The sequence below is a fragment of the Capra hircus genome, unplaced genomic scaffold (assembly GCF_001704415.2).
Source record: "Capra hircus breed San Clemente unplaced genomic scaffold, ASM170441v1, whole genome shotgun sequence".
In the NCBI taxonomy this organism is placed as follows: domain Eukaryota; kingdom Metazoa; phylum Chordata; class Mammalia; order Artiodactyla; family Bovidae; genus Capra; species Capra hircus.
In genome coordinates this window covers 50900-69918 of record NW_017189544.1, presented here as the reverse complement: position 1 = coordinate 69918, position 19019 = coordinate 50900, and the positions used below count along the sequence as shown (strand labels likewise).

Below are 19019 nucleotides of genomic sequence, written 5' to 3'. Positions count from 1 at the left end.
TTTGGGCTAGGGAGAGGAGAGGAGAATGAGCTAGAGATGGGCTGTGGGGGAAAGGAAAAGGGAAGGTGGCTGCTTAAGAATGGATGTGGGAAGGGGCTGGAAATGGAGAGGCTCTTAAGGGGAGGGGGACCTAAGAGTGGGAGGCAGCCAACTGGAAGAGGGTGAAGAATAACAGAGGGAGAGTGAAATCTTGGGGCTAAGAGGAAAATGGACAGGATAAATTGAGTAAAAGGGACACAAAGACGTTTGGAAGAGGTCCAGAGTAAGGGAGAGAAAGACAAAGTTGGCAGAGATCAGAGGAGGGAAAAAAGGGACACTCCAGAAGGGAAGGGACACAGAGGAAGGAGGAATTCTAAGAAGAAAGACTGACAAAGAGAATGAGAATAGAGAAAAATGGGTATGAGGTGTAGAGCCCATGAGAGATGGAAAGACCCAAGAAAACGGCCCTCTGGCAGTATCCAAGTTGCCCTCCCTAGCTCTGTGCACAAAGGATGTGGCAACAAACAAACCACATGGATTGGAGCTTCCCTAGAGGGGAATGTTGACAGGACAGTCTCAAGAGTTAAGCAGGAACCAAGTTTATACTTAAAAGACTTTTATTATATCAGGGATATCATGCCACACCTGCTGAGCCGAGCCCAGCCCTCAGCTTAAACACACTGCATGATGCTCCATAGCAGAGGGGCTGTGGGGAGTTTCCTCATAGTTTCCAGAGGACCCAGGAGCAAGAAATCTCAGACATGAAGTTCTTGGTTCACTTCCCCTACACTGGATAAACAATTTTTTCAAGAATGAGTTAGTGGAGTTCTCAGATCATACGAGATGTGCCACCTTGCATTTGGAAAGCATTTTATCCAGAAAAATGGAAACTTGCTTGATCCAGATATTCCACTCATCTCACTGTTCTTCATCCTTCGGGGCTGTGCCTTGCATCCTTACAGAAGAGAGGCAACAGAGGATTGAGCTTAATGTTTCTCTCCAGGGCATGGGGAATACTTGACTGCCCATGCTTCTCTCAGCCCCTGCCTGAAGCCACAGGTATCCCACCCCCGTCCCCCCAGCCTGTGCTTCACCAGATGGAGGTCTGCTGCCTCCAGAAATCCCATTCTGGCAATATCTCAACAAAACCAGTGCCTGCTGACCCTTCACGGTACCTCCTGACTAGTTTTGCCCACTTCAAGCACACAGGGAACTGTGCTGGAAATGTGTGCAGTTCTATTTCCAGGTGAGATAGGTGGCATGGGCAGTTGAGCGGGGAGATGTGACTTTGTATAACTAAGTCCTTCGACTGTATAGTGCCACATAGGTGGTTGGTGGGAAGAGGGTGTGGTAATTCCCAATAAATTCCCTCTGAGGTATGGTGTCCCAATACATGGGTCTTTGTCCTTCTCTCTTTCTTTCCTTCTCCCAGTTCAGCTGTGGGAAAAATTCAAAACTCTCTGTTTTTCCCACTCCACACTCATCACTGCCCTCAAAGAAACAATTCTGGTGTCTCTCTTCTGGCCAATAACTCTAGGCATAGCAGGTAGAGGGGGAGGCAGGGAGCTTCCCAGAGTGGAAAGAAGTTGGTAATTCCAGTTTATTTTCTCCACCCAACATGATTGAAGCTGTTTGCCTCAAGAATTCCACAAGACAAGCCCACCTCACCAGAGCAGGGATAGGTTTTCTGTCATACATCACATAATTCAGTCTAGCAAACACCTGCAGGCCACTCATGGGCCAGTTTCAGCCCACTGTCATATTTTGGTTGATCTTCATGTTTTTATCATTCTCCATTTTAAAATTAGCTATATAGACATTTGGGGGATTTCACATTTCAAAAATCCACATTCCTGGCTTGTCTGAGAAAACAGAACAATAGACCAAGTTTTGGGGCCCACATTCCAACAAGGACACAAGCAGTTGACTCTGAGGAAGGGCTCAGCCCATTTTAAACTCAGAATACTCTCTCGAGTAGGCCATGCCCCCAGATGGTCTGCTTCACTCTAATAAAATGCCCAGATGTCCCCGGAAGAATTTGCATTGGTAGCTTAGCCCCCGTTTGGCTAACTTTAACCCCATTTGCTTTTTATTTTATTTGCTTTATCTTCATCTCACCAAGATTTACTTCAGAGGGGCTCTCTGCCAGGCAGTCTTCTAGACAGGCGCTTAGGATATGGTCATTAAAAAAGATAAAGTAATCTTACCCTCATGGAACTTTCATCGTAGTGTAGGAGACAGACAGTAGCCAAGAGACAAAAAGTAAAATATAAAGTATTTTCACACTGATAAATGTTAAGAAAGAAAAGATAAAGCAAAGAATGGGGGAACTGGAATTCCAGGGAGGAAGCGGAAATTGGATGGATAGGGAGTCCAGAGAGAGCCTCACTGTGAGCACAGTTTTTGAGTAAAGACCTGAAGGCACTGAGAGAACTAGCCCTGTGGTTGTCTAGGGAAGGAGCATTCCAGCAAGAGGGTCAACAAGTGCTGAGGCCCAAGGCAAGAGTAGGCCTGATATGTTCAAGCCATATTGAGAATACCAACATGGCTGGAACTGAGTGAACAAGGTAGAGAATATCAAGGAAGTGAGTGCAGAGAAGTGATGCAGATCTGGGAGAAGAATGGAATTTGACTTTTACACTGTGTGTGATGGGGAACCATTCAGTATTTTCAGCAGAGGCACATTATTTGTTGTGGCAACACTTGAGAGTGGTCTGTAATGGGGTGCAGACTGAAAATGTGAGATCATTTTGTGACCTTTTCAATAATCCAGGCAACATATATTGCTTAAAGCAGTCTGGCACCATTATGTGTAATGTGAAATTTGTCTTCTTTTTATGATTGTTTACTTGCTAAGTCTTGTGTGACTCTTTTGAGACCCCATGGACTATAGCCTACCAGGATTCTCTGTCCATGGTATTTCCCATACAAGAACACTGGAATGGGTTGCTATTTCCATCTCCAGGGGATCTTTCTGACCCAGGAATCAAACTTGCATCTCATGCATTGGCAGGATATTCTTTATGACTGAGCTACCAGGAATGCCCCAAATTGGTCTATCTTGCTATATTTTACAGTATAGTGTAGCATGCCCGATTTTCCCTTTAGAAAAGATATCTGCTTGAAGGGAATTATAAGAGGTATCACTTACAATACTAGGTTTCCTGATATCCTTGAGCCACACAATTTCCCAAGTGAAAGAACAGATTAAGCATTTGGGCTCTTCCTTCCTTAAATTGAGTATATAATGCTGATGAAGTGAGAATTAGAAACTGTCAAAGAAAGCCTGTATGCATTCCTCCTTTTGCTTCTCCTTTTTGGAACGTTCCCTAGTCCTTCTGTTGTAACCAGATAAGAACTAATAGTTGCTCCCGTGATAATGGGCAGAAGGTACCCCCAACAGAGTTTATCATCGGTTTAAATCAGTTAGTAAAGAATTTAACATAACCGACTCTTCAAAAGGAGGCGGGTTTTGGACAGGTCTTGAATTTTCTTATTAGTAAAAATGCCTATAGTAATGTAGCATTGTTTTAAGTGCATTGCTTAGATAACATTCCATCCTCCTTCCCCAAGCCAAGATGATATTTTCCTTTCTGAGTTAAAATAGAGATAGGTATGGTACTAGTGATTAATTACTAATGGGAGTCACACAATCAGTCTTGGTTTGGGCATGCATTACATTTAAAGGAATACGGTCAGAATCCCCTAATCCTTTCCTCCAGGTTATTACCTGCTGCTACTGCTGCTAAGTCGCTTCAATCGCGTCCAACTCTGTGTGACCGCATAGACGGCAGCCCACCAGGCTTCCCCATCCCTGGGATTCTCCAGGCAAGAACACTGGAGTGGGTTGCCATTTTCCTCTCCAATGCATGAAAGTGAAAAGTGAAAGTGAAGTCGCTCAGTCTTGTCCGACTCTTAGCGACCCCATGGACTGTAGCCTACCCGGCTCCTCTGTCCATGGGATTTTCCAGGCAAGAGTACTGGAGTGGGGTGCCATTACCTGAGGCACCTACAAATATTTGGAATACCAAAGGTTTCTTTTCATATCTTAGAGATGACAATACATCCTCTCATTATCCAGGTCCTCTATTTATCTTGAAGAAATAATGCCAGGCCATGGCATATCTATAATGGTAGCTCCTTCCCTTGCAGATTGAAATTGTTCCACAGCTCAACATAATATTTGGGTTGAGGTTCAAAAAGACCGATAAATAAAGCCCCTTTTCTCCTTGCAAGTTTTGAACCATTTGAGGGACAGGCACAATAATGACACAAATGGAGGTCAAAATATTTCCTTTGTAATTGATAAACCTGGCTTGGAGGACATGCTTAGCTCTGAGGTGACAAGTATTTCCTCATACTTCACCCAATCACAGGCAAAGCTGGATACAACTGCAAGTCTCCCTGATAGGGACAAGTATCACTTGCCTACAAAGTTTACTGTTTTTGTTTGTTTGTTTTATTATTTATTTATTTATTTTTTTTACTTTGCAATATTGTATTGGTTTTGTCTTAAAGTTCATTAGATTGTGCCTAAAAGAGGTAGCTACAAGAAACAACTCAAAAAGTTTCGCATATATCCATCCTCTCAAACTCACCAATTATAGAAGTTATTGGGAGATGTGAAGTAAGGGGAATGAGGGTCTGAAAAAATAACTTTCATTTTATTTTCAAAAAATAATATTTCTTTTTATTGAGGTATATAATTGGCATATAATATTATTTAGTCTCAGGTGTACAATATTTTGATTTTGCATATATTGCAAAATTATTACAGTAGTCCAGTTAATATTCATCATCATTCATAATTTTTTCTTGTGATGAGAATTTTTAAGCTCTACTCTCAGCAGCTTTCAATATGCAATAAAATATTATTAACTAGAGTCATATTGCTGTACATTATATCTATATGACACATAACTGGAAGTTTGTATGTATTGACCCCTTTCATCCATCTCACCCAATATTTCTTGCCTTGTACTGTTAATATGTTGTACAACATACCTGGGCATAATTTGCAATGTGTTATAGTTTAAAGAAATAATGTTTCAGTGTGGCTTTAATGTCATTTTTAATATCAATTTGAGAGGATTCTGAAATAAGCCATGAGCCACCTAGTTCATTCATTAAAGAAAAAACAGTAGGTATTGAAGGAGGGCTCTCACAAAATGTGGGCATGACTCATCTGATTCCCCTGTAATCTTCTTGTATCCATCATGAAGGAAGAGAAGTGCACAACTAGTTGACTAAGAATGGCTAATGAACCCGCAGGCTTAAAAAAAGAATAAAGTGTAGGTAGAGGAAAACTCTTCTATTAAATCACTTTAAAATATTGGATGAAATATTACAGCTCTCCTTTTAAATTTATAGCTGAACTTTAAAGATTGTGAGAAAAACCCCAGAACCAATGATGAAGAACAAACTGAAAACAAAAGCAGTAAGCATATGACCTGATGCTTTCACAGCTAGGCAGAGAAATGTGTTATCTCAGTAACTAAAGAATTTAGAGTAGAATATAAAACCTTAAGCCTGATTAAATTGAGTGTTGGGAATGAAGATCTCCTTGCTTTCTTTTCAATTCTCAACATAATAGCTGGAGTAAGATTTTTAAAATATAATTGAGATTATATCACCTTCCTTAAAACTCTCCAAAAGCTTCCTATTACAGTTGACATACAACCCAATCTCCTTGCTTTATCCTGCAAGCTCTAGATCATGCATTCTCAACCAGAATGATACTGCCCACAAAAGGGAAGAAACTGACTCTTTGTTTGGGAGATGAAAAAGAAAATCTTAGCTTTAGAATGGTTTGTGGCCTTCCAAAGCTTAACTGTATCTGACAAAATCTTATTCTTTAGAATTCAGTTACTCTCACTGGGTTTTCTCAGATATAGCATGAGCAACATTGACATTGAGTATATAGAACTATACAAGGTGTATGCAAGATCAGTGTTACAAAATACTAGCAAAAATAATGGCTGTGATTGGAGAGCTTCAAATCATTGCTCATTTCTGAAGTCATATCTTGAGAAGTGACCTATGTGAGCCTATTGGCTGCCATTGAAGGCCTTTATATATTGTCCTCTATGTCCTTGAATATGACTTGGGCTTTGAGAGTTAAATAAAAATAGTATTTATTTAATTCTACAAAAGTTATTCAGCATGTCATTTTTTAATTTAAATTTATTTATTTTAATTGGAGGCTAATTACAATATTATATTGGTTTTAAAGCATGTCATTTATTATGTCAAATGATGAAAATAAAAAATGTCAATAATATATGAATGAACATCTAACAGCTAGTTAAAACTTATTTTCTCATATGAAGTAAACATCAAAAGTCAAATTCAATGAAAATACTTCTAAGAAACGTAAAATTTCAAGTGTTCTGCTTTGTCTAGAAAAATAGGTTTTTAAGTATTTTGTAAAGTTTGATTATACTGATATAAATATATATAGCTAATTTGCAGATTTTATACATTATAATTCATGTAAGTAAATACATTTCATTAAGCCACTCCACAAATATAAAGTTACATGCTAATAGTTTGCAAATATTAAATTTAACTTTTACCTTCAAATTTTATTTATTCTTAACCCTACATAAGACTTACTATTTTTTTATGTATGAGTGTATTTCTATGTGTAAAACACAAATGCACATACATTTATTAAATAGACTCTGCCATTTCAGATACCTTCTATTTCAAGTATTGTTATTATTAAAACCCAGACTCAAATTGCTTTACCTATAAAGAAGTTTCTTATCTCATAACTTGGAGTCAGAACTAAGACTCCAGGAATGGTATGATCAGCAGCTAAATGAAATGACAAAGAGCTCAGAGTATTTTCATTTCCTCCTAGGCCATATTCAATGTGCTGGTTTTGTCCTCAGGCTGATTACAGATTCCAACAGTCATATACAGAAATAGCATTGCCCTAAAGAAGAAAAGGAAACACCATATTTTGTTTCCCTTAAGAATATTTTTTTTTTCCTCAGAAGTACCTCATCATGTTTAATTGGCCAAGATTAGATCATATGCCAAATGCTGAGCCAACCACTTGCAGGGGGAGTAGCATTACCATGAATAGCTTAGAGTAAACTTTTAGAGTGGGATGAATATTGGGAAATCAGTGGCCATGACCACCTATAGGTATAGAATGTGTCATTAGGACAACAGTCTCCCTCTTTTGCTTAGTTTGCTGTGATCTCTTCTCTGTGCAGCTTTGTCCTCAGTCTCCAGACCATGGTGGGGTGAATAGAGCAGCTCAATCTTCATATCCTCTCAGGTTCACTCATGTCCAGTGGACAAGATCATTTACTTCACACCCAGCAGTTTGTGCAAAAATAGCATTGTGCTTCATTGACTCTGACTAGGTTGGATACCTAGTGATAAAACAATCACTTGGACAGTATTTCAGTGCTCTGAAAGGTCAGACTTAGGTTGTTCCCAAGAGGAAGAAGGACATATTACCAGAAAAAGTGTGATGAATGCTAGGCTGCAATGTGTTACAATTCAATGCATTTTGCTGCGTATCATCCTTATGAAGCATTCTTGCTATATATACATGTTCAAATATGTCTCCATTGTGTCAAATGTTATGCAGTCCTAAAACAGAATGAAACTGGGTCATTTGCAGAGACATGGATGGACCTAGAAACTATCATACAGAGTGAAGTAAGTCAAAAAGAGGAAAAAAATATTAACACATATATGTGGAATCAAGAAAAATGGTATAGATCATTTTATTTGCAAAACAGAAATAGATATACAGATATAGAGAACAAATGTATGGATACCAAAGGGGAGAAAGGGGGCTTGGATGAATTGGGGGACTGAGATTCACATATATAACTATTGATACAATATATAAAATTGATAACTAATGACAACCTACTGTATAAGTCAGGGAACTCCATTCAGTGTTCTCTGATGACCTAAATGGGAAGGAAATCCAAAAAAGAGGGCATATCTGTATATGAATAACTGATTCACTTTGCTGTACAGTAGAAACTAACAACATTGCAAAACAACTATATCCCCATACAAATTTTAAAAATTGTAGAAAATGAAATTCAATCTACAGTGACAGCAAGCAGATAAGCAGAGGAGGCAGTAAGTAAGTGTGGGATGGTGGGATAAACAAGGGGGCATAAGGAAAGTTAAGGATTTGGATTTTTCACTATCATGACTGTGGATATGGTTTCATGGATGTATGCCTGTGCCAAACTCATCAAAGTGTACACTTTAAAAATGAAAGTTTATTGTAAGTCATTATACCTCAATAAAGCTCTTAAAATTTATTAATAAAAGTGGAAAGGAGAAAAAATTTTAAAAGCCTCCATGCATTCTTTCATCAATTACCAGTGAAATGTGAATTGTTACTATCTATTTTGAAAACATCCTTGTAAGAATAACTGCTTTTTTTTATTTTAAGATAATAGACTATTGATTTTTGAAATTTAAATAAATTGGAAAGAAAATGTGTGCCCTTTTGTTTCTTCTTTTTAACAACTTATTTGTAGATTCATTCAAATTGTTGCATGCAGTTGTAGTTTGCTCATTCTCAGTCGTGTATGATAGCCCATTGTATGAATGGATATACCACAAAATATGCCGTCTACCACTTATGGAAATTTGGGTGATTTCCAGTGTGGAGCTATAATAAATAGCTGATATGAAAAGTAAGATGATAGTAAATAATTTCCCAACCAAGGTATGGAGGACAACAGGTCCAAGAGACAGAGAATTTGGTGGATGTTTTTCCACTGAGGAAGTTTAACCACTCTAGAGGGAACTGCTAAAAGTCTTATCTCAGAACAGGTTATGACACCCTGTTGAAGCTAAGGATAATTGGAATCCAGAGTCCTGGCATATCCCATTAATTTTTGGTTGGGACTCCAAGGAATAAAAGTTAGCCAGAAATAAACTCTCCCATGAACTAAAGCACGTCTGAAATTTGCCTTCTGTTAAAAAAAAAATTGTATCAACTTTTATTTGCATCAGTTTTAGATATGACAAATTTTTTCATAATTGATGATATTAATATTTTATACTTTGATAATTGAATCAAAATTTTATTGATCTTTCTTTTTTAGTAATTATTTTAAGCTTTGTTGCTTTGTTAACATTCAATCTAATCACTTGATTCAGATATTATCTGTATTTAATAACCACTAAACATTGAGTTTGTTTAGTTGGTTTTGAGTTGTTTATTTTGTTGCATTTTACATTTTAATAAATCTATTGATATTAGAATAAATTTAGTGTAAAAATTTTCCTCAAATTTTTAAAGAATCATTCCAGTATTCCTTAAAGAATAATTCTTCATTGATTCTCCATCATTTTATCTAATTGGTTTTTTTTTAATTGGTTTTCATAAATTATTTTTTCCTGAAGCTCTCTTTTCTGATAAATAGACTAAATTACCAGCTATTGTGGAAACATAGTCCTAATATTCAGTAATGGGAGAAATTAAATTGTGGCCCATGTAAAACTGAGTTTCATGGACCAAAAGCCATACATGCAATAAGTGCTCAATAAATAATTGATAATGAATAAGAGAAATAATGATTTTCAGAATATTTAATATTTTAAGAAAATGCATAATCAATAAGGAAAAAAAAAACAGGGTATTAACTTGCCTGTGTAAAGTGATCCTAGTTTTGTAACAGCCTAGAAAAAAATCACAAAACAAATAGTGAGTGGTAGTATATGGCTGGGAACCCTACGGAATGAGAGCTAGAATTGCAGCTGATTATTTTCTTCATATCCATTTTCCAAAATTTCCACAATGTTAACATTGTGGAGGAAATTCATTTGCAATAGAGTAAAAGCAAAAGAAAAGAGACTTAAGAAATCAAGTCCAATAATGACCAGTAAGGTTGTTCTAGTGGTAAAGAAACTGCCAGCTAATGCAGGAGTTCCAAACCTTGGTAGGGAAGGGAGTCTGAAATGGCAACTGACTCCAGTATTCTTGCTTGGAAAGTTCCATTGACAGAGCAGCCTGGTGGGCTACAGTCCATGGGGACTCCAAGAGTCACACACCACTGAGCTCACACATTTACTTACAAGGAAAGCTGATATAGAGATTGGGTCAAGATGGCAGACTGAGCACATTTCTCCCTTTCTACCAAAAATCTTTGTTAATGACAGGAAAGGCACATTTTAGTATGAAAAATAACTACATAAGTGCACCGGGGGAAAGTAAAGACAAATTCCTAGTAGATGGAAAGCAGATGGAGCAGGGACGCTTACAGGATGGAGGTGGAGGTGAGCACAGGAGAAACAGGACCCTGAAACGGGGAGGAAAGAGGAGGGGGCAATAGGGAGGAGGATTATAGGTCCAGCTGCTTCAGATTTGGGAAAGGGGCGGGATCGGGAGACAAGTAGCACCTCCCATGCTCAGGGCAGTGGTGGGCTTAAGAGTTGAGGTGGGGCAGGCGGTGTTTGGCAGGAAGGGGAGGCTTCTCTCCTGGCAGGAAGCTGCGCTACGGAAAAAGGGAGGAGACTACTGCACCAGTAGCGGCTGGTGGGATCCCCATGTCGCAGAGGGGCAGCCGCCACCAAGAAAGAGGCGGAGGGCCTCAGAACAGAGTGCTGAAGACACCGCCGCCATCCTCCTCTCCTACTCCTCCGCCCTTCTGAAAGAGCTCCTCGACTAAGGATCCTCCCTCCCAGCTCTTGCAAGAACCCAGCTCATCGCCTGCCTATCCTGCTTGCAAACAGACTCACCGCAAAGGAAGCCGCGAGGTGTCCGATTTGCACACGTGAAGCCTGAGATCTGGGCGGTGGACGCCAGGAAAGAAAAGGCCATTGGTGGGCGCCAGGACAGAGAAGGGGGTTGGGATGGATTCCTGCCAGAGACAAGGGGTGGAGGCAGGCACCGGGTGAGGCTAGGGTAGGAAGGGGGAGTGCAATGGGCAATAGGAAAGGGGCATAGCGTTAGGAAGCAGGCAAGATATTGAAGATGAGCACAGGGAGGCGAGGGCACTGGGGGCCAAGAAAGCGAGTGGAGGTAGACAGGGGGCGTATGAGTAGCAGACTACTGGGGTGTTCTGAGCAGGACGACAGTGAGTGAGGGCATGTGGGTCAGGGCTGTGGAGGGACAGAGGTTTTGCAGGGGATTCACAGTGGGCGTCAGTGGCGGTGACAGAGGCTGAGGTCTCAGGACTTAGTCTGCCCCCTCCTGCAGAGTTCCTAACCTCAGGCAGCACCACTGCTGCTGTCGCTGCTGCCGCTGCAGCCTTTCACTGCAGCCTCAGGGAACCTACAAGGGAGAGCACTTTCAGGCACATAGACAGGATTTCCAGCATTTCTGCCAGGCTCATAGGGAAATTTAAGGCGCCGGAGCGGGGCACATGGAGACGTCTCTGTCGGCAGAACTTCACTTTATGGCATATTCAGTGTTCCTCTCTTATCTTCTCTCCTCCTCCTGCAGACATGAAAACCCCCAACTCACAGGAGGCCGAAGCGCAGCAAACCAGGGCTGTTGCAGGAAAGGCCACTGGGTCTGCAAACATGATGAAGAAAAAAGCCTCACAAAAGAAGCAGAGAGGCAGACCTTCATCGCAGCCCCGCAGGAACATTGTGGGCTGCAGAATTTCACACGGATGGAAGGAAGGTGATGAACCCATCACTCAGTGGAAAGGAACTGTTCTGGATCAGGTGCCTATAAATCCTTCTCTTTATCTGGTGAAATATGATGGAATTGACTGTGTCTATGGACTGGAACTTCACAGAGATGAAAGAGTTTTGTCTCTTAAAATTCTTTCTGACAGGGTGGCATCAACTCAAGTCAGTGATGCAAACCTTGCAAATACCATAATTGGTAAAGCTGTGGAACATATGTTTGAGGATGAGCATGGTTCTAAGGACGAATGGAGAGGAATGGTGTTAGCCCAAGCACCGATCATGAAAGCCTGGTTTTATATTACCTATGAGAAAGACCCTGTCTTGTACATGTACCAACTTCTAGATGATTATAAAGAAGGAGACCTCCGTATCATGCCAGAGTCCAGTGAGTCTCCTCTCACAGAAAGGGAGCCAGGAGGAGTTGTAGATGGTCTGATAGGTAAACATGTGGAATATACCAAAGAAGATGGCTCCAAACGGATCGGAATGGTCATTCACCAAGTGGAAGCCAAACCCTCTGTGTATTTCATCAAGTTTGATGATGATTTCCATATCTATGTCTATGATTTGGTGAAAAAGTCCTAACTGTCACGATAAACTTTGCCACATTTGTGAAAACAAAATTGTACTTTGTAGACATGCAAAATAATGTTACTTTTCAATGTGTTGAAAACTTTAGGGTCCATGTTGATTCAACATCTTTGCCAGCATAACTATTGTCTTGTTCTAAGAAATACAAATGTATGTGGTCATGACATGCTGTGTGTAAAGAATTTGTCACGTTGAAAAGGTTGGGTGTGTTTGGGTGGATGGAAGAGGAAAGGTTGGGTGGATGGAACATGATAGGAAGGAGAAGCTGTAAAATTCAGGCTGTGAATAAATTTCAGCTAGTATCATAATCAGCCAAATAAAAACGGAATAGGACTTAGCTGGTTTGGGCTAGGAAGAGGAGAGGAGAATGAGCTAGAGATGGGCTGTGGGGGAAAGGAAAAGGGAAGGTGGCTGCTTAAGAACGGATGTGGGAAGGGGCTGGAAATGGAGAAGCTTTTAAGGGGAGGGGGACCTAAGAGTGGGAGGCAGCCAACTGGAAGAGGGTGAAGAATAACAGAGGGAGAGTGAAATCTTGGGGCTAAGAGGAAAATGGACAGGATAAATTGAGGAAAAGGGACACAAAGACGTTTGGAAGAGGTCCAGAGTAAGGGAGAGAAAGACAAAGTTGGCAGAGATCAGAGGAGGGAAAAAAGGGACACTCCAGAAGGGAAGGGACACAGAGGAAGGAGGAATTCTAAGAAGAAAGACTGACAAAGAGAATGAAAATAGAGGAAAAAAGGGTATGAGGTGTAGAGCCTATGAGAGATGGAAAGACCCAAGAAAACGGCCCTCTGGCAATATCCAAGTTGCCCTCCCTAGCTCTGTGCACAAAGGATGTGGCAACAAACAAACCGCATGGATTGGAGCTTCCCTAGAGGGGAATGTTGACAGGACAGTCTCAAGAGTTAAGCAGGAACCAAGTTTATACTTAAAAGACTTTTATTATATCAGGGATATCATGCCACACCTGCTGAGCCGAGCCCAGCCCTCAGCTTAAACACACTGCATGATGCTCCATAGCAGAGGGGCTGTGGGGAGTTTCCTCATAGTTTCCAGAGGACCCAGGAGCAAGAAATCTCAGACATGAAGTTCTTGGTTCACTTCCCCTACACTGGATAAACAATTTTTTCAAGAATGAGTTAGTGGAGTTCTCAGATCATACGAGATGTGCCACCTTGCATTTGGAAAGCATTTTATCCAGAAAAATGGAAACTTGCTTGATCCAGATATTCCACTCATCTCACTGTTCTTCATCCTTCGGGGCTGTGCCTTGCATCCTTACAGAAGAGAGGCAACAGAGGATTGAGCTTAATGTTTCTCTCCAGGGCATGGGGAATACTTGACTGCCCATGCTTCTCTCAGCCCCTGCCTGAAGCCACAGGTATCCCACCCCTGTCCCCCCAGCCTGTGCTTCACCAGATGGAGGTCTGCTGCCTCCAGAAATCCCATTCTGGCAATATCTCAACAAAACCAGTGCCTGCTGACCCTTCACGGTACCTCCTGACTAGTTTTGCCCACTTCAAGCACACAGGGAACTGTGCTGGAAATGTGTGCAGTTCTATTTCCAGGTGAGATAGGTGGCATGGGCAGTTGAGCAGGGAGATGTGACTTTGTATAACTAAGTCCTTCGACTGTATAGTGCCACATAGGTGGTTGGTGGGAAGAGGGTGTGGTAATTCCCAATAAATTCCCTCTGAGGTATGGTGTCCCAATACATGGGTCTTTGTCCTTCTCTCTTTCTTTCCTTCTCCCAGTTCAGCTGTGGGAAAAACTTCAAAACTCTCTGTTTTTCCCACTCCACACTCATCACTGCCCTCAAAGAAACAATTCTGGTGTCTCTCTTCTGGCCAATAACTCTAGGCATAGCAGGTAGAGGGGGAGGCAGGGAGCTTCCCAGAGTGGAAAGAAGTTGGTAATTCCAGTTTATTTTCTCCACCCAACATGATTGAAGCTGTTTGCCTCAAGAATTCCACAAGACAAGCCCACCTCACCAGAGCAGGGATAGGTTTTCTGTCATACATCACATAATTCAGTCTAGCAAACACCTGCAGGCCACTCATGGGCCAGTTTCAGCCCACTGTCATATTTTGGTTGATCTTCATGTTTTTATCATTCTCCATTTTAAAATTAGCTATATAGACATTTGGGGGATTTCACATTTCAAAAATCCACATTCCTGGCTTGTCTGAGAAAACAGAACAATAGACCAAGTTTTGGGGCCCACATTCCAACAAGGACACAAGCAGTTGACTCTGAGGAAGGGCTCAGCCCATTTTAAACTCAGAATACTCTCTCGAGTAGGCCATGCCCCCAGATGGTCTGCTTCACTCTAATAAAATGCCCAGATGTCCCCGGAAGAATTTGCATTGGTAGCTTAGCCCCCGTTTGGCTAACTTTAACCCCATTTGCTTTTTATTTTATTTGCTTTATCTTCATCTCACCAAGATTTACTTCAGAGGGGCTCTCTGCCAGGCAGTCTTCTAGACAGGCGCTTAGGATATGGTCATTAAAAAAGATAAAGTAATCTTACCCTCATGGAACTTTCATCGTAGTGTAGGAGACAGACAGTAGCCAAGAGACAAAAAGTAAAATATAAAGTATTTTCACACTGATAAATGTTAAGAAAGAAAAGATAAAGCAAAGAATGGGGGAACTGGAATTCCAGGGAGGAAGCTGAAATTGGATGGATAGGGAGTCCAGAGAGAGCCTCACTGTGAGCACAGTTTTTGAGTAAAGACCTGAAGGCACTGAGAGAACTAGCCCTGTGGTTGTCTAGGGAAGGAGCATTCCAGCAAGAGGGTCAACAAGTGCTGAGGCCCAAGGCAAGAGTAGGCCTGATATGTTCAAGCCATATTGAGAATACCAACATGGCTGGAACTGAGTGAACAAGGTAGAGAATATCAAGGAAGTGAGTGCAGAGAAGTGATGCAGATCTGGGAGAAGAATGGGATTTGACTTTTACACTGTGTGTGATGGGGAACCATTCAGTATTTTAAGCAGAGGCACAATATTTTTTGTCTCATTTTTTAACCAGGACACTTTGGCAACTCTTGAGAATAATCTGTAATGGGGTACAAGGACTGAGAGAGGAACGTCAAATATTTCAGTGAAATACATGATATTTGCCTATAGAAACTGAAAGTTTAATATAGGTTACATTTTAGATGAATAAGGACAGATTTTTTTTTCAATAATAAGTGTGCATGTGCGTTGGCTTAGTCACTTTCAGTTCAGTTCAGTTCAGTCGCTCACTCGTGTCTGACTCTTTGCGACCCCATGAATTGCAGCACGCCAGGCCTCCCTGTCCATCACCAACTCCCGGAGTCCACTCAGACTCACGTCCATCAAGTCCGTGATGCCATCCAGCCATCTCATCCTCTGTCGTCCCCTTCTCCTCCTGCCCCCAATCCCTCCCAGCATCAGAGTCTTTTCCAATGAGTCAACTCTTCGCATGAGGTGGCCAAAGTACTGGAGTTTCAGCTTCAGCATCATTCCCTCCAAAGAAATCCCAGGGTTGATCTCCTTCAGAATGGACTGGTTGGATCTCCTTGCAGTCCAAGGGACTCTCAAGAGTCTTCTCCAATATCACAGTTCAAGAGCATAAATTCTTCAGTGCTCAGCTTTCTTCACAGTCCAAATCTCACATCCATATATGACCACTGAAAAAACCATAGCCTTGACTAGACGGACCTTTGTTGGCAAAGTAATGTCTCTGCTTTTGAATATGCTATCTAGGTTGGTCATAACTTTTCTTCCAAGGAGTAAGCATCTTTTAATTTCATGGCTGCAATCACCATCTGCAGTGATTTTGGAGCCCCCCAAAATAAAGTCTGACACTGTTTCCACTGTTTCCCCATCTATTTGTCATGAAGTGATGGGACCAGATGCCATGATCTTCGTTTTCTGAATGTTGAGCTTTAAGCCACCTTTTTCTCTCTCCCCTTTCACTTTCATCAAGAGGCTTTTTAGCTCCTCTTCACTTTCTGCCATAAGGATGGTGTCATTTGCATATATGAGGTTATTGATATCTCTCCCAGCAATCTTGATTCCAGCTTGTGCTTCTTCCAGCCGAGCGTTTCTCATGATGTACTCTGCCTATAAGTTAAATAAGCAGGGTGACAATATACAGCCTTTATGTACTCCTTTTCGTATTTGGAACCAGTCTGTTGTTCCATGTCCAGCTCTACTTTAGTCCTGTCCAAATAATTGATGCCCAGGATGGTAGGACCCCGAGCTCATCTCTCCATGGGATTCTCCAGGCAACAATACTGGAGTCATTTGCATTTCCTTCTCCAATGGAATCTTTCTGACTCAGAGATCAAACACACATCTGTTATTTCTCTTGTGTTGCAGGTGTTTTCTTTTCCACTAGAGCCACCTTGCTAGTGGTAAAGAACCCACCTGCCAATGCAGGAGACGTAAAAGATGCATGTTTGATCCCTGAGTTAGGAAGATCCCCTGGAGGAGGGCATAGCAACTTACTCCCATATTCTAGCATAGAGCATCCCATGGACATAGGATCCTGGCAGGCTAGTCCACAGGGTCACAAAGAGTCTTCATGACTGAAGCAATTTAGCATGCATTCACACACACAGCCACCTGGGAAGCCTCAATAAACAGTGCAGGATTAATCTATTTTCCATTTGCCAGGGAATATACTCAAATCCCTTCACACCTTGCACACAAAATTAGTTCTGAATGGATAAAAAGTTAGTACTCAATTTAGGAAGTAGCATTTATAAAATATTAGAATAAAGTAGAAGAAAGTATTTATATTTTTCCTATGGAAATGGTGAAACTTTGTTTAATAACTATAATATTGACATATTGATGGAAATTTTGGTAAATATCATCATATAAAATATGAATCCTCTAATATGACAAAAATCATGCTCTACAGTGGAAATTGTTATGCTATATACCTTTCTATTCATCGGATCAACAACATGCATGAAGTTGAAAAATGTTTGTTGTCAATCAAATAAAAAAGTGAGAGATCCCATCCACTGCTAGGAGTTCTGTTGGAAATAAGTTTGCCATTATCTAGTGAGTTTGAAGATGGCATATTTCCAACCGTTTTTACTGTTGGAGGACAGTTCTCTATGGATCCCTCTCTACATTTTGCAAGCAAAGAAATGAATAGTTTTGACTTGCCACTTTCCTTTGAAGGATGTTTGAATAACAAATATCTTTTTGAGATGGAATAGTGGTTCCTTCTATAGCAATGAGCAGGAATGCTTACTGGCAATATAATAAATATGTCTTATTCTACAATAAGAGGAAGACATATTTACTGCCCATTATAAAAGATTAAGTTAATTAAAATAGTTTCCTTTCCTCTAATGCTATCTACTGTGAATATATGTGCCCTGTGTCCACTTACTGTCACCCTGTGATAATTGGGACTCAGGGATTTAGAGTAAAACTGCTAATAAGTTTGAGTGTAGCTGTTGCTGTGAATAATAAGCTGTTAATGAGGAGTAATTGAGGAAATTGTTGCAAGATGAGGACCAGGAAGTACATACAAAGACAGGCTGTAATCATGCATTATTTCTTTTTTCTTAATTTTAATTTTTAATTACAAGATAACTTACAATATTGTGATGGCTTCTGCCATATATCAACATGAATTGGTCATAGATATGCATATGTCCCCTCCCTCTTGAACATCCTTCCCATCTCCTTACTCATCCCATCCCTCTAGATTGTCACAAAGCACCGGCTTTTGGTTCCCTGTGTTATACAGCAAATTCCTACTGGCTATCTATTCTACATATGGTAATATGTTTCAATGCTACTCTGTCAAACCATCCCACACTTTCCTTACCCACTGTATCCAAAAGTCTGTTCTTTATGTCTGCATCTCCTTTTGCCCTGCAAGTAGAATCATCAGTACTATCTTTCTAGATTCTATACTTATGCATTAATATATTCATGCATTATTTCTTGATAATTCAACTCCAGTTGAAAGTTGTTCCTCAATCTAGTCATTAACCTCAGGTCCACTCCACTACAACAAATAGTCCTAAGGTTAATCCTAAGTAAGCAGAAGTTTTTGTATCCTTTCATATAACAGTGATAGAGATACACAGGGACCCAGAGTTAAAGGAAGGAAAGCACAAGCACCCTAAGCACAAACTGGAGAATCCTTGGAACTTTTGATAGTTGGCTTAGGATATGAGAGGGCTGGATAAACAATTATTGTAAATGAAGAATGTAAACAGCTGGCTCACCCAACAACAGCTGCTATAAGTAGAAAAATTATTAGAGATGACACTGAGTCCTCTCTGTCCCTAATGGAGATTAGATGTCATACGTACTTATCTGAGTAGGCTGGAGAATTTTGGTGAGGAGAGAGAATCAAATTTGATGGCTCTGGTAGATATGGATGTCCAAATTACTATTGTACAGGACCCATGGAAGGGAACAGCATCTAGATTTGTGTTATAGGTTTTGCCTGGGTTTAGAATAAGGAAAACTTGAATATAAAACTTGAATGAAACCATTTGTGCCAATTCTGTGCAGTCTCAGTGTTACCTTCATATCTGAATATATAGTAGGAAATAATGCTTGTATTTTCCTGTCCCATAAGTGCTAGATGAAACTCAGCCACATGTAGAAAAGTATTAGAGAAACATAAATTGTTCCACCAGTAACCTCTCTGACTCATCCTGGGTGGTTTCATACACAGAGTATAGAATCCCGGGAGGAAAAAAAAAAAATCACAGCCATGATTAAATATTACCTAAAGGAATCAATGGGAGTAAGAAATGCAGGATCTGTATAGAAAAGCCATGCATGCACAGTCTAAG

General features: G+C 40.6%; 1 protein-coding gene across 1 annotated transcript; it reads left to right on the top strand.

Annotated features, from left to right (window-relative positions):
• The first annotated feature begins 10417 nt into the window (after nucleotides 1-10417).
• LOC102181286 (spindlin-2B) lies at nucleotides 10418-12371 on the top strand. Its single transcript, XM_005701140.3, has 2 exons — nucleotides 10418-10800; nucleotides 11423-12371. Exon 2 carries the CDS (start codon nucleotides 11425-11427, stop codon nucleotides 12199-12201), a length of 777 nt encoding a protein of 258 aa, XP_005701197.2. The 5' UTR covers nucleotides 10418-10800; nucleotides 11423-11424; the 3' UTR covers nucleotides 12202-12371.
• Nucleotides 12372-19019: the final 6648 nt, after the last annotated feature.